General features: G+C 58.3%; 3 protein-coding genes across 6 annotated transcripts; 2 read left to right on the top strand and 1 right to left on the bottom strand.

Annotated features, from left to right (window-relative positions):
* Positions 1–6: 6 nt before the first annotated feature.
* On the top strand, positions 7–4,194 carry RPL18 (ribosomal protein L18). 4 transcript variants are annotated; one of them, XM_027080077.1, is made up of 7 exons: positions 7–111; positions 1,328–1,414; positions 1,795–1,902; positions 2,435–2,533; positions 3,072–3,195; positions 3,304–3,408; positions 3,935–4,194. In XM_027080077.1, exons 1-7 carry the CDS (start codon positions 109–111, stop codon positions 4,177–4,179), a joined length of 771 nt encoding a protein of 256 aa, XP_026935878.1. In that variant the 5' UTR covers positions 7–108; the 3' UTR covers positions 4,180–4,194. The 4 variants fall into 4 exon arrangements, with proteins under 4 accessions (XP_026935878.1, XP_026935880.1, XP_026935877.1 ...); XM_027080079.1 differs by having other exon boundaries at positions 26–111; positions 3,339–3,408; positions 3,935–4,052; XM_027080076.1 differs by lacking the exon at positions 7–111 and adding an exon at positions 346–381.
* A 666-nt stretch (positions 4,195–4,860) lies between these two features.
* Positions 4,861–15,072, top strand: SACK1E (scaffolding CK1 anchoring protein E). The gene is made up of 5 exons (XM_027080081.1): positions 4,861–6,562; positions 8,008–8,175; positions 8,527–8,651; positions 12,535–12,982; positions 14,431–15,072. The coding sequence occupies exons 1-5, from the start codon at positions 6,089–6,091 to the stop codon at positions 14,704–14,706; spliced, it is 1,491 nt and encodes a 496-aa protein (XP_026935882.1). The 5' UTR covers positions 4,861–6,088; the 3' UTR covers positions 14,707–15,072.
* SPACA4 (sperm acrosome associated 4) lies at positions 10,427–11,446 on the bottom strand. Its single transcript, XM_027080080.1, has one exon. The coding sequence runs from the start codon at positions 11,275–11,277 to the stop codon at positions 10,897–10,899; it is 381 nt and encodes a 126-aa protein (XP_026935881.1). The 5' UTR covers positions 11,278–11,446; the 3' UTR covers positions 10,427–10,896.
* Positions 15,073–15,182: the final 110 nt, after the last annotated feature.

The following is a 15,182-nucleotide window of genomic DNA, read 5'->3' as shown; positions in this document are numbered from 1 at the left end:
CGCGTCGCGCCCGTGTGACGTCACGTAGGCGCCACTCGCTGAAGGCTTTCCCCGCCCATCCTAGTTCTGTTCTCTCTTTCCGGACCTGGCTAAGGAGGAGGCGCCATCATGGTGAGCGCGTTTTGCGGCGTTCGGGGCTTGATCATCCGCTGCCATCCGCCGCGGTCTCGCGCTGGGGACGTTCCAGAGTGAGGCAGGGGTTCCGGGGTGTTCGAAGGAGGCGACTCCCGCTGTGGGGAGCTATTTTGGGAGCCCGAAGACCAGGAATGGGCGTTCTCAACCTCCCGCCCCTCCCATAATTCTGTATTATAGGTCCTATCGAATAGATGATCAAATCGAGGGGCAAGGAGGTTAAGTAATATGACCGGGGTCACAGTGCCAGTAAGTGGCGGAGCCAGGATTCGGACCCAGGCGCTGCTCCCACAGCCACTCTTGCCTGTGCTGTCCCTGGATCCGTCACTCCCCAGCCTGAAAAGCTGGGTTCTGGGGCGGGGTGGGGGGGTGTCAAGCGTCCGGTGCCCTAGTGTGGGGGCCAGGCAGGCTTCCGTTCGAGTCTCAGTTCCCTACCCACCGTATCAGCATTCCTGTGCGCAGAAAGCATCTGTTAATTGGAGACCCAGTAATTATGCCTCAAAGATGTGAGTTCGAGAAGAAATAAGTCAAAGGAGGTGCTCACCACGGGTCCCTGCATACATTAAGTGCTGGATAAATGAGAACAATTAATAATTAGGTAGTTCTTTATAACTCATGACACAGCCTGAAAAACTTGGAGGAAAGCAGGCAGGGGGTGTAGTGGAAATCGTGGGCTCCCTTCAGTTTTAGCACTACTGTGGGAAACTATACTTCATAAGGAGGTCGTTCTAGGGTTGGTCTATGCAGAGTAAGTTCTAGAAAAAAGGGTCGTTTCCTTTATAAGAACTTGGAGTCTGCCCTTGGTTTAAATGTTTTTGATAACGCTCCACGCATGGGAGCAAGGTTTGGGAGCTTAAATAATACTTACGTTGTTGAAAAATATAGTTTCTAAAAAAGTAAAAACTTGGGTTAACGCGGCTGCTGTGTTAAGGTCTTTCACGGTGCTGTGTGCCGTGTGTTGAAGGCTTTTTGTGTAGAATTAGGCGTCCCCCTCCTTTTTTTTTTTTAAACAAAGTCACTTGAGGCCCGGGGAGTTTTAAGTATTTTCCCAGAGGGTTCCCAGTGGTGATCTGGGATTTGTTGTCTCCAGAGACTGGGGCTGTAGCTGTTCCTTAGAGGTGAGGAATAACTGTTTATGGGGTGAGGAATCTGCCGGATCAGAGTTGGGTTCATGGTCTTCCCTTCACCCCTGCAGGGAGTTGACATCCGCCACAACAAGGACCGAAAGGTTCGACGCAAGGAGCCCAAGAGCCAGGACATCTACTTAAGGCTGTTGGTCAAGGTGAGGTTGGGGCCTAAGCCCTCTAGGCAAGGCCACCCTGGAGATATCAATACAAGTTCTAGAGCCTCCATGCTGGTATTGGTCCTGGGCTCCTTGCAGGGGCCTTCAGGGCAGGCTCAGATCTCTGCTGCTTTCCCTTAGCTTCTGGAGATTCCAGTGTTTTCAGCCTCTGGGCTGGTTTACCAGTGGGGAGGGGGATTTTCTGGGTCCCTGGCCAGGAGGGACCTAGGCCAGCTCTTTCCCGTGGGCTTAACGGGATGGGGCAAAGCCCTAAGTCACTTCTTTGCCCCTTCGTTAGAAAGCTGAGAGGGAGGGAGGGGGGCGGGTGGGCTGGCGGGTGGGCTGCCCCGGGTTTAATGCTCGTTTTCCTTCCCCTCCAGCTGTACAGGTTTCTGGCCAGGCGAACCAACTCCACCTTCAATCAAGTTGTGCTGAAGAGGTTGTTCATGAGTCGCAGCAACCGGCCACCTCTGTCCCTTTCCCGGATGGTGAGGGGCTGAGGCGGAGGGCATAGCCAGCCTGGGGAGCGACTGGATCGTGTCTGGAGCTGGACTTCGGGTGGAAGGGCGGGCTTGGAGCTCTCTGGTAGCGGCTTGGCTATCAGCTGGCTTAACCTCATCCAGTGGTGGGTGCAGAGCTCTGACCCTCTGATTGTAGCTGAATAGTGGGGGCATGGGACTGGCTTGGCCTCTTGGTCTCATTTTCCTTCTCATCGTGTGTGTCTGGGGGTGGGTTACAGTGGCTTTATGAGATCTTCCTGAGGTTTCAAGTTATAGAGCATCTTCTGTGTCAGAAGCTTTCTGTAGGAGAGAACCGTGGAGGAATCTGTTTGTATTTTCTTTGGAGATTTTCCCAGACTGGACCTGAGATTAGGCTTGTGCTAGCTTGAGAGGTGTGGCATGGGTAGGTTTAGCCCAAACGGGACACAACTGTTGGTTCTTGGGATGCCTGAATGGGTGGGATTGGATTTAACCACCACAAGGGACTTGTTTAATGTGCATTTCATCCCCACCGCCCCAGATTCGGAAGATGAAGCTTCCTGGCCGAGAAGGCAAAACGGCTGTGGTGGTGGGGACTATAACGGACGACGTGCGTGTCCAGGAGGTGCCCAAACTGAAGGTGAGCGGGGAGGGGGCTCAGGAGCGTGTTGGGTGGGTCACGGTGAGCTCCTGTGGACCCGGCTCAATTTCTCGTGCCGCCGGCAGGCTCATCTCACCTCTGGGTAAGGCAGGCGTCGTGCCTGGGTTGAAGGGTGGGGGGTGGGTTGTCCCTCACATTGTTGATAGCAGGTATCCCTGGACAAGCCCCTTCTGGGGCCCAGCTGATGGTACTCGCTCTGGACCCAGACAGCCAGAGTTCAGACCTGGATTTCTCTGCCACTTTGTAATCTCTGGACAAAGTCCTGGATTTCTTTGTGCCTCAGTTTCCTTATACATAATAGCTTCAGGTTGCGGTGTTAAAGGGGTTTCTAGGAGTAAAGTGGTAAGAATGGCTGTCGTGAGCTCAGGAAGCTGCCTCCAGTAGTTGGTGGTGTTGGTGATCGGGCCGAGGAAGCAGCTGGGACTCCTGCTGGGCCTGGGCAGTGGACAGGAAGTCCCAGCAGCCCCTGGGTCGCCCTCCAGGGGGCTCTGGCCACACCTGTCCTCTGTGTCCCCAGGTGTGTGCTCTTCGAGTGAGCAGCCGCGCCCGGAGCCGCATCCTCAAGGCGGGGGGCAAGATCCTCACCTTCGACCAGTTGGCGCTGGACTCGCCCAAGGGCTGTGGCACTGTCCTCCTGTCTGGTGAGTGCTGCTTAGTGGCTTGAGGGGGTCTGTAAAGAGCTGTGGGACTACTAGCAGCCTTTACCTTGCCAGGCCTGGGCGGTCAATGACACTCCCACCCCCCCCCAGATCAGCCTGAGCCACCGCTTCCTTCCCTTCCCCAGGTCCTCGCAAGGGCCGAGAGGTGTACCGGCATTTCGGCAAAGCCCCAGGAACCCCGCATAGCCACACCAAGTGAGTATACCTAGCCCTGGACCCCAGCCTGCAGGTCTAGGCGTTGCCACGCTTCCAGCTGCTCCTGTTTCTCCCACTAGTCCAGCCTCAGGCCTCTCTAGAAGTCCCCCACCCTCTTACCCGCTTTTCCTTCAAGACTGCCTAAAGTTCTGTTCCTCGGGTGTCGAGCTCCCTGCACAGCCAGCATCACAGATGCAGGCCTCCCAGGGCTGTCCCCGTCTTTGTGGTGGGGCCTGCATTCTGTCCAGCGCTGGGGCGCCCAGGTGGATGGCCCCAGGGCCCAGTGCAGGCGCTTCAGCAGCCACTCCTGCCAGTGTTGCTTCCTGCGCTGCCAGGCTCTTCCAGCAGCGGACTTGGTGTCACCACTCAGGCTGCTTGGGTTGAGCGAAGCCCCCTTCTGGTGTCCCTGTGCTTCTCTGTTAGAGCAAGCAGCTCTCTTCTGAGCTCCCAGCCAGACAGGTGGCGGGGGCGTCCCTCACTTGTCTGTAATGTGTGCCTCTTCTCACCCTCCCTTCTCTCTCTGCAGACCCTATGTACGCTCCAAGGGCCGGAAGTTCGAGCGCGCCAGAGGCCGACGGGCCAGCCGTGGCTACAAGAACTAACCCCAGATCCTACCTTGTTATTAAAAAGATTTTGGATGCTAATGGCCTTTTGTGTATTATTGGGGAACGGGGTTGGGGGAGGGAGAGGATCAGAACCAGCGGTGAGAACGCCTTTGTTTGGGGGAATGGTTGCCACGCCCCTTTCTGGGGAGACCAGCCTTTGGGGTGAACCCCTTCCGCTGTGCTGGGGGACCTGTGCTGGGGGACGGAGCCTACCGTCCCAGGTGTGTGTGGTCACTGCCCTAAGCCTGTTGGCCCCCTTGGACCTCGCTGCACCGTTGGGACCTGGCAGCCATCTAAGGCCGAAGCCCCACCTCTTTCCCAGGTGTGTGGTGAAGCACCTGCTGTTTTCTCCAGTTAGCCGCGCCTACTCTTAAAGGAACCGCACTCCCCTCCCGGATCTCTGCTCGGGATGGCTGGCGGGGCTTGGACCAGGAAGTATAAATGGGGCGGGCCGCCGTGGCGGAGGGGGCACGTAAGAATAGGTGATGCGCTCCCCCTCCCCCGAAGCTTGAGTCAGGCGGGCCGTCAGTCTCTGGGCGAAGCCTGTTGAGTGTGTTCCTGGAGCTGGGACCTTACTGTCCTCTGTCTCCAGAGGGCCCTACCCCTGTGTTTGCACAAGGGGCCGTGGTCCCCGGATCCCGGGAAGAAACCCGGTGAATAAGGCGAGGCGGCCGGAAGAGCCGCAGAAATGAAAGGAGGTCTCCAGGCCCTTGATCTGACTGTTCTCTGAAAAGGCAAGAGAAGGAGGGGTAGGGGTTGGAGGCCTGGACGCAATGGGGGCGTCTGGGGAGGGCAGGAGGGAGAGGGAGTGGCCTGGCTTTATTCCCCGTCCTTCTCTTTGCAGGGCTGGTCGCTGCGGTCTGGAGGAAGGGAGCAGACGGGGTGCTGGGATTGGAAGGAGGGCTGCTTGTTGGCAGGGATCAGGGGTCCACCCACCAGAGGCAGGGTCAGGATCCTCAAAGGGGCGTCTTGGGAGGGAGAGACGCAGGGTGTTCCTTGTTTAGGAATAAGTGGATGGTCCGATAGCAGGAGATAGTGGGATTGAGGCAGAAATCCAGGCTGGAGTCAGCATTGATTAGAGGACAGCCAGAAACAACCTGGTGGCCCAGGAGACAGGCAGGGGCAGCCGTCTGAGGAACTGTGGCTAGTTAGTCGGCCCCTCAATCTAGATGGGCTGGTTCCATGATAATCAAACCCCCTGTAGAGGGCGTCCACCACTGCAGCAGCCTGAGTGGGTGTGAACGCTCAGGGAGCAGAGTCCTCAACCGGCAGAGGAGACAGACCTAGTTCCCCAGCTGGGGAAGGTGATACCGAGGTTTAGGGCTGGAGTGCATTCTTCCGAGGCTGAGAGGGGAGATTCAAAGAGAAGTCTTCCGGGATGGTCAGCCCGTGAGCGCTGGTGAGCCAGCCAGCTGGTTGTCGGGAGAAACCGGTTCTAACGGAGCCAGCTGGGTGCCCCACTCGGCGGTCAGATACTGAGAGTGTCAGTTGGAAGCAATCGGTGTCTTCCAGACAAAGAGACAGCCAGAGAGGGTCAGTTAGATGTGCTGACTGCCAGGGAGAAACAGGCATCTCGCCCTGCCTTTAGTTAGGGACACTTGGGTGCTCAGAGACGGGCAGACAGCCTGTTGCCTGAAGATGGGGAAGTCAGCCTGAGCCAGCCGAAGGGTCAGTTGGGGCATCATGTAGCCAGCAGGCTGGAGGTGGCTGGTGTGTCGGGGAGCAGAGATGGGCAGCTGATGGATCGCACAGTTGGAGACAGTGTCAGGTGGTCAGCCTGACCAACACGCAGGGCCAGTCATAGGCTCAGCCAGACCATCAGAGGCTGGCAGGAAGCTCAGATGGCCGGTGGGCTGTTGGTCTGAGCAGAGCCACGCACCCGGTGGTTAGTCACTTGGGCAGTCTGATTATCAGGACGGCAAGCCAGGGACAGTGCAGGGAGCCATTTGGACTTAGGGCTGTCCTGCCTTGCACGGCCACACAGACTCTGTCGGGAGACCCCCAGATGCTCAGTGCCCAGAGACGGCCAAGCCCTTGGACATCCAGCCTCTCCGTCCTCCCACCTGAACGGCCTGATGGCAGCCTCCCAGCTGGCAGCACTGGGAGGAACAGAGTCAGGGGCCGGGCAGCTGCCCCTGACCGAGGCCACTCCCAGCTTCCTGTATTCCGAGGGCCAGAGGCTGGCGCTGGAGGCTCTGCTGAGCCAGGGTGCGGAGGCGTTTGAGGCCTGCGTGCAGCGCGAGGGGCTGCGGCCCTTCCTGAGTGGAGATGAGCTCCGGGGCCTGGTGGCGACGGCTGAGGACTGGACGGCAGCGAAGCAGGAGCCTAGCAGGGCAGCAGAGGGAGCCACCGCCACCGATGGGGGCTTGGGCAGCCTGACCTACTGGCCTGGACAGTCAGAGGAGCCGGTGCCCATGCTGCGGCTGGGCTGGCCGGAGGACTCAGCCTGGAAGGGTATCACCCGGGCACAGCTGTACACGCAGCCACCTGGCGAGGGCCAACCGTCCCTCAAGGAGCTGGTGCACCAGGAAATCCAGGCCGCCCACAAGGTGGGGGCCTCAAGGGCCTAGTGTCCCTTCCTCAGACCCGGTCATCCTCACATGCCAGCCCCCAGATGTGGGAGTGAGTACACATCACTTGGGAGCCAGGCATTCTGAGCTGTGCCCTCCTGGAACTTGTGTGTCCACATCCCTGGAACCCGGGAATCCACACCTCCCAGCCCCCAGGACTTGGGCATCCACACCCCCCAGATCTCATCCTCTCCCTCTTACATATGGGGGGGGTCCCATCTTCTCCCCAGGACCTGGGTGCCTTAGGCATCCATGGCCCTTGGACCTACTTATGACCCCCCTGGTCTCAGTCATCTCCTCTACCACTTCCACCACCAGGGTGGAGGTCTCCATCCTCCTTTCGGGGAGGGCCCAGATGTCTCCCCTGCAGCACCCCCTGGACAGCACTTTTTTTTTTAACAGTTTATTTAGTTACATATTTTATTTATTTATTTAATTTTATTTTCAACTGCGTTGGGTCTTCGTTGCTGCGCGCGGGCTTTCTCTAGTTGCGGTGAGCGGGGGCTTCTCTTTGTTGCGGTGCGCGGGCTTCTCATTGCGGTGGCTTCTCTTGTTGTGGCGCACGGGCTCTAGGCGCGCGGGCTTCAGTAGTTGCGGCACGTGAGCTCAGCAGTTGTGGCTCGCGGGCTCTAGAGCGCAGGCTCAGTAGTTGTGGTGCACAGGCTTAGTTGTTCTGCGGCATGTGGGCTCTTCCCAGACCGGGGCTCGAACCCATGTCCCCTGCATTGGCAGGCGGATTCTTAACCACTGCGCCACCAGGGAAGTCCCCCCGATTCTTTAACAATTTTCCTGTTACTGCTCCCATGCTAAGTGCTTTATATGAGTTAACCTGCCTAATCCTCAGGAGGACCCTGTGAGGTTGAGACTTAATGTGCCCATTGAGGAGATAGGGAAACTGAGGCATTGCAGATTGTCTCTTGCCTGTGCGTGGCCGAGTGGGCATCTGAACCAAGGCTGTCTGGCCAGTGAGTCAGGGTTCATCACCACTACCTTTTTCCGCCTGCAAGATCCAGGCCTTCAGCACCCCCCAGTCCCCAGAGCTCGCCTTGGTGGCCTGGCAGGTCATCCCTCCCGAGGACCCAGGTGGGCAGCTGCCCACAGTGCCCTGCGAGGGCCTCCAGCCCACTGTCCTCTGGAGCAGGGCAGCCATGTAGCAGTGTCACAGCTCAAGGGATACAGTTGCAGACATGTGATTTATGATAACAGTTTTCAAGCAGTTAGAGGTGTGGGTCTCGAGGAAGGGCTGTTTTCTTCTCATTCACACATAGGCGCTGCATGAACATGGTGCATGTCTGGGGGGTCTCCCCCTCAGGCTCCCTGAACATCCCATGGAGACTGGGCCCTTAAACTCTCCAGAGCACCTCACCCTCTGCATGTCCCCCTAAGCCCTAGGCTCCACCCACAGCCCCTCTCCCCACCCTCAGCTGGTGGCCGTGGTCATGGATGTCTTCACTGATCCAGACCTGCTTTCGGACCTGGTGGATGCTGCCACACGCCGCTGGGTGCCCGTCTACCTGCTCCTAGACCACCAGCAGCTGCCTGCCTTCCTGATTCTGGCCCAGCAACTGGGGGTGAACCCCTGGGCCACTGAGGTAGGGGCCTGGCAGGAGGGACCCCTGAGTCCCCAGTGCCCTGGCACTGGGAGCATCAGACGAAGACCCTTCCATGGGACCCTGGGTCATCGAGGTGGATGCCAGCTGAGAGGGTCCCCTGAGATGTGATGCCCATGACAGGGGTGAAACTGGGGTCAGCCTTCTCATGGGGTCCCTCTGAGTCAGGAATATCTGCAGCAGACCCCTGAGGCCCTGGGGAAGCTGGGACAGAACCTTCCAGAGAGTCATGGGCCACTTAGCTAAGACCAGCCTGTAGGGATCCTGAGCCCTCGGCACTGGGTGGAGGTCTGGGGGGTCGGCCTGAGCAAAGGCGTGCCTCCCCCACCCCAGAACCTGGACATCCGAGTCGTGCGGGGCTGCAGTTTCCAGAGCCGTTGGTGTCGGCAGGTGAGCGGCAATGTCCGGGAAAAGTTTGTGCTGCTGGACGGCGAGAGGGTCATCTCAGGATCCTACAGGTGCGGCTACCCCCACCACCACCACACTGCCCGGTCTCCTGTCCCCAACTGTCCCTCAGTGGTTTCAGACAGCAGTTGGCAACCCCTTTCCCAGACTCTCTTTCCTCATCTGTAAAATGGGTCTAAACCTCCTGCTCGGGAGAGGAGGCGTCCTGTAGCAGAACAGGCTGGCACTGGCCCTGCTGCTGGGCTGTTTAGTGGCTTGGGGGTAAGTCTTCATCTCTGTGACCCCTGTGTTTCCTCATCTGGAAAACTGGGCTCTCACTTGGTGTGTGGGAGTTTCCAAGCCAGGGGAACCTGGATTGAAGTCTGAGCTCTGCCTTGGGTGAGCAACTCCACCTCTCTGAGCATCTGTACAAAAATCAGAGCGGGGGCTTCCCTGGTGGTGCAGTGGTTGAGCGTCCGCCTGCCAATGCAGGGGACACAGGTTTGTGCCCCGGTCCGGGAAGATCCCACATGCCGCGGAGCGGCTGGGCCCGTGAGCCATGGCCGCTGAGCCTGCGCGTCCGGAGCCTGTGCTCCGCGACGGGAGAGGCCACGACAGTGAGAGGCCCGCGTACCTCAAAAAAAAAAAAAAAAAAAATCAGAGCTGGTATGCAAATGGCCCAGCCCTCAGACCATCTCATGTCCCTCCTCTGCTCCCTTTGGGGTCTGATTGACCCTGGAACCTGGCTCCGTGACTTCTTAGTTCTGTGACATTGGGCCTTCCCCACTCTGAACCTCAGTTTTCCCATCTGGAAAGTGTGAAAATAGCAGCATTTACTTCCTGGGAACAGCATGTCAGGGGGCACGTGGACTCCGGGTCAGATGGCCTGGGGTCAAATCCTAGCTCGGACAGTTACTGGCTGTGTGACTTTGCATAACTGACTTCCCCTCTTTGTGCCCCAGTTTCGCCCTCTAGACAATGGGATGGTTCAGTGAGTGCGTCTACAGCAAGGTTTCTCAACGGAGGCACTACTCACATTCGGAACCGGAGGACTCTGTGCTGTGGGGGGGCTTTCCTGGGCTGAACTGCCCTCTACCCAGGAGATGCTGGTAGCGTTCCCCCTTCCCCAAGTACAACTACGCAAACCGTCTCCAGACTTTGCCCGGTGCCCCCTGAGGGGCGGAAGTGCCCACTTGATGACCTTTGCTCTAGGCTGCTGGCTTTGAACCTTGAGCAGGCATCAGAATCACCTGGACGACTTGTTAAAAAAAAAAAGCAAACAGATTTCTGAGCCCTGCTCCTTTTCAGCCGGGCTGGGATGGGGCCCGAGAATTGGCATTTCTAGCAAGTTCCCGGTCGATGATACTGATGCTGCTAGCCCAGGGACCACACTTTGAGAACCGCTAGCACCGAGACTGGGGGGTTGTTTTTTTTTTTTTTTTTTTAAAGGGCTTCAAATGCTTGGCTCTTTTATCTATCTATCTATCTATTTATTTATTTATTTTTGGCTGTGTTGGGTCTTCGTTGCTGTGCGAGGGCTTTCTCTAGTTGCGGCGAGCGGGGGCCCCTCTTCATCGCGGCCTCTCTTGTTGCGGAGCACAGGCTCCAGACGCGCAGGCTCAGTAGTTGTGGCTCACGGGCCTAGTTGCTCCGCGGCATGTGGGATCTTCCCAGACCAGGGCTCGAACCCGTGTCCCCTGCATCAGCAGGCAGATTCTCAACCAGTGCGCCACCAGGGAAGCCCTTTTTTTCTTTTTTTTTTGTCTGCAACACGCAGCTTGCGGGATCTTAGTTCCCCAACCAGGGATTGAACCCCGGGCCCTTGGCAACGAAAGCGCAGATTCCCAACCACTGGACCGCCAGGGAATTCCCAAGACTGGGAGGTTTTGAAGAGAATCCGCGTTCCCAGCTTCACTTGGGGATTCAATGAGATAACGATGCCTGGCATGGAACATAAGAAGTGCTCCATAAACGTCAGCTGTCGTTTATTATTTGTTTTTTACCATATTTCATAGACTCTAAGGTACCACCAAAGCAAAGAAACATCCTGATCAGAATGTGAAATGATACGCATCTTAGAACCAATGAAATACAACAGCACAGTCAAACCCATAGGGCCTGGTTCCCCACCACTAAATCAGGCTTGAGGATGCTTCGCCGGGCGCTGGGCTCTGGTGACAGCCCTAGAACGATGAGGCCAGGGCCACAAGGGGTTGTCCAGGGCCTCTGGCCATTTGACAGGGGAAGGGGATGGAGGCAGGGGGCATGGGGGGGCAGCGCAGGCGGGAGACCAGTCCTGGGCCCTGCCCTCCAGGTTGGTCACAGCAAATGTCGGAGCAATTGCAGCGCGCCCAGCGCCAGGCCGGTGGTGGCCCGTGCCATCCGGCCGCCTGTGGGGTGGGGGGCCCTGTTACACAGGTGGCCGGTGCAGCAGTTGGTGGTGAGGCTGTAGGTGACGCCCATGTAGCTGACGGGCTCCTCGCGGCCACACGAGGTGGCCGGCACGCAGCCTTTGTTGGTGATGGGGCTGACGCCGGGGGCCACCCCATGGCCCGTGAAGCAGTCCTCGTCATCACCACAGCGCATGTGCATGCTGGGACAGATCGTGGAGTCGGTCAGCTCACAGAAGACGCAGTCCTTGTTGCCCGTCGTGCCTGGGGGCAGAGCCATCACCAGAAGCAGCAGCCAGCCGAGGACCATGGTGGCCTGGCGGCGGTGACGGTGCCCAAGCCAGGCAGTAGGCTTCCTGGGCCTCCCGGAACTGCTGAATGGCACTCCTCACGCCCGCAAGGCTTGTACCCCTGGTTCTGGTCTCCCAGGATCAGCACCTGGCGTGTCCTCGGTTCCCAGTGCTCTGCATCCCTCTCGGAAGCTCTGTTGTGACCACGGCTCTCCGGTCCTTGGGTCTCAGAAACTCCACCGGGATGGAGATGAGCCAGTGGCCGCTGCCTGACAAGAGACTTTGTGGAGCGGAATGGGGTGACCTCACAGACCCCACCCAGGGTTCCCACTGACTGCTCTGGGGGTGAGGTCATAGGTGGGGGAGGGGTGTCACAATCTGAGGGGCAGGCTGGCCGGCCGACCTGCCCGGGAGCAAGGACACTGCCGCTCCACCTAGGTAAGGAAGCTCAGACCAACTTTCATCATCTCGGCTGCGAACTCATCCGCTCTGCCGGGCGCTGGGTGCTGTCCCGCCACGTGCAAGATACACAGCCCGGGGCGAGCCTGTTTTTCTGATGGGCAAACCGAGTGAAGCTCAGGAAGGAAAATTGATATGTCCAAGGTCCCCTGAGCCAGGACAAGGGTCCAGGTTCATTTAATTCAAGAGAGCATTTACTGAGCACCTGCTGTGTACCAAGCCCTGTGCTCAATGCTTTAAGTCACAGCCACTGTGGTCACAGCGATAGTAAGGGCACAGCTCACCACAGCTCGCAGGCTTTTAATGCTGGGCACCTACCAGGCCCCGGGCCGGAGGCCTGACCCATGTTCTCTGATTCTAATCTTCCTACGTTTTAGCTCCATATTACAGATGAACAAACTGAGGCAGGGAGCAGGCACACCTAGAGCCTGGCACACAGCAAGCACTTAATAAATGGCAATCACTGTAGGAAGCAGCTGAGTCTTCAGTCCCTGAGGGTGTCAGAATCCCATCTCTCTCCAGAGGGGGAAACTGAGGCATCCCTCCATGGGGACAAGGCAGAGGCCAGGTTTAAACTCAAGTCTGATTCCAGATGATCATTTAAGTATGTTAACTGATGTGGTCTTCACATCAACCCTCTGGGGTAGGTACTTCATTGTTCCCATTCTACAGAGGTGCATGTTGAGGCCAGAGGGATGGCAGGACTTGGCGGAGGTCACAGAGCCCGCCCTGGGACCAGGTTGGGGCCTGGTGATGGGGGCCAGACCAGGCTTCTGGGGATGCTTGGAGATCCTGACCCCCACCTCTGTGCCCCCCAGCTTCACATGGAGTGACTCACGCCTGCACCGTGGCCTGGTGACCCTGCTGACCGGTGAGATCGCCGATGCCTTCAGCCGAGAGTTCCGGACACTCTATGCGGCCTCCTGGCCGCTCCCGCCCGCGCCCACCCCGGGTCCCTTTGTCAGAGCCCTGGGGGGGTTGCAGCTGGCCTACAGCCCGCATCACGTGGCCCGCCGCTGCTCCGTGGCCCCCCTGTTGCCGCCACCACTGCCTGATGGCTCGCTGGCCCAACGCCTGGCCGCCTGCCGAGTCTTCGAGGGGGACAGGCAGGAGACCCTGGCCAAGCCAGGGCCAGCTCTTAGCGACATCCTGAGGAGTGTACAGCGAGCCTGGACCCCCAGTGGCCCCCTCGCCCAGCACAGCCGCTCCCTATGGGACCTGAGCCGCCTGTCCCAGCTGTCAGGCTCTAGTGACGGTGACAATGAGGTGAGACCTGGTGGCTGGCCTGAGAGAGAATAGCTGGAAGAGGATAGAGGCATGTGAGCGCCTGCGATATGCCTGGCCCCGGGGGTGGGGTGGGGCGGGGAAAAACAAAACTGCTCCCCTGCGTTCATAATCGCATCGTCCACTTCCTGTATCCCTACTGTGTGCTGGGCAGGGGAGCGCCTGGTAACACTGGGCAGAGACCCCGAGAGCCCTGGGTGTGAAACCTGGCAAGATACACCAACTGTGAGAGCTCCGGGCGTGGGAGGGGGAGAAATGCCTTCTCTGAACCTCAGTGTTCTCATCAAGGAAATGGGCTGAGCTAGTGTCCCCATCCTCAGTTTGCTTGGGAGGAGGAGTCAATGAAATCGAAAGAAATAGAATAATCACCATCATTACAATAAATTCCCAAAGTGGAATTTATTTTGATTTCCTGATATCTTCCCAGGGCAATGAAGCGATACTCTTATTACACTCACTTTTATGGATGGGAAAGCTGAGGCTCAGAGAGGTTGTGTTTAACTTGCCCAAGTCAAAGCAACGATCTTTTGCGGGCACCTTGCCACGTGCCAGGCCCCGTGCCAAGCGCTTTCGCAGAGGTGGTTAAATGTAACCCTATGAGGTGGATGTGATTACAGCTCTCCACCCACCCATTTCACAGATGGGGAAACTGAGGCACCAGGGAGGAATTGGACCTTAGCCCTGGTTGCCTCCCAGGCAAGACTTTTAAATGCTCTGCTTGCTGGCTTCCTAGATTCGAGTGTGCTAGGGGTATTGGGGAGGGGATTAGGGAAGGTCAGGGGGGTTTCCCCTCCCTTCCCCCAGCTGCTTAGACACTGGGGTTCCAGCAGAGCCTGCCCCAGTTCTCTGGGGAACCCTGGGCGGGCCCTCAGTGTCCTCAACTGTGAAGTGGGCTATGGAGAGGGTAAGAGCAGAGCCACGTGGGAGAAACCGGTGGATTCTCCTTGGATCCAGACAGACCTGGGGTCAGTTCCTCTGCGAGCTGTGCCCCCTCTGAGCCTCAGTTTCCCCATCTGCTAAGTGGGAGCTCAAGGACTCTCTGGAGAGTGAGGGAGAAAGTCCCAGGAATCATCTCCCTCCACCCGGGTCAAGGGGAGAAGAGGGATGGGCAAGGGCCAGGTCCTCACTTCTCCCCCATCCTGAGCCGCCCTCATCCAGCATCAACTCCCTTGGCAAATATTTGCTCCCCCCATGAAGCTGCCGGCTGCTTCCTGTTCCTCCCCACTGCAAAGCTGCGCATGGGGACGCAGCTCCTTGCCCCTTCTGTAGGTCTGGGCGTCCCTGGCCTCCCCACTCACTTCCTTCCTGGTTCTGGAGACCCCTCGGAGTTTCACACCCTCCCCTCCGTCATCACCTCCCTCCGGTCTCACCTCCTTCCTCCTCTGGGCCCCCAAGTGCCTCCTCTCACCTCCCTCTCTTTCCCTCCACAGCTCAAGAAGTTCTGGGGCTCCAAGGACACCCCAGCCAAGGCTCTGATGAGGCAGCGGGGCGCTGGAGGGGCCCCCGGTGGTGAGGCGGACTCCGGTCCGCTGGCCCCGTCCCAGCCCTGGGGTGGCCCCTTGCCTCTCATCCCTGCCCGCCGCCTCCACCATCCGTCCCCGACCCGAAGGCGGTTTGGTGAAGATGCTGCCTCCAAACTCCCAGAACCCAGAGGCATCCGGCAGCCAGACCGGGCCGCCCAGCCAGGACTCAGGGGGCGGCGCTGACAGGAGCCGAAGCCAAATGGGGCTGGCCCCGTCCCAAGACAGTCGGACAACTGTTGCTCAAAGCCCCCCTGCCTCACTGTTGTACCTTGAACAAGGCTCTGACCTCAGTGTCTGGGAAGTGGAAGGGATTTTTTTTGTTTTTTCTTTTCTTTTCACTTGTTCTAGAACTTGGACAAGCCCGGTGCTCACTCTAGACCTCATTGTCACAGCCTAGAAAATGGGCATAAGGTCTCCACTAGCTGGCATCCTAGAACAGCACACATCGTGTTCCGGCCAGGTCAGAACTTCTCTGAGGAGAGGCCTGGCTGAGTGGCCCCCATGCTGGAATTGTGTGGAGTGAAGATGGGGCGTCCCTGGGGCTGAGGGGAGGCTTCCTGCACCTGCCATGCTCGGGAGCTGTGGGTAAACTGAGCTTGGCCGGGGAGAGGAGAGAACCCGACCAGGGGAGCCGAGCTGAATCATGAGGGACCGGAAAT

The sequence above is a fragment of the Aethalodelphis obliquidens genome, unplaced genomic scaffold, assembly GCF_003676395.1.
Source record: "Aethalodelphis obliquidens isolate GAN/ISIS:26980383/991018 unplaced genomic scaffold, ASM367639v1 scaffold43, whole genome shotgun sequence".
NCBI classification, from domain to species: Eukaryota; Metazoa; Chordata; class Mammalia; order Artiodactyla; family Delphinidae; genus Aethalodelphis; species Aethalodelphis obliquidens.
Note: the sequence above shows the minus strand (reverse complement) of the source record. Positions and strands in the feature narration are given on the sequence as shown.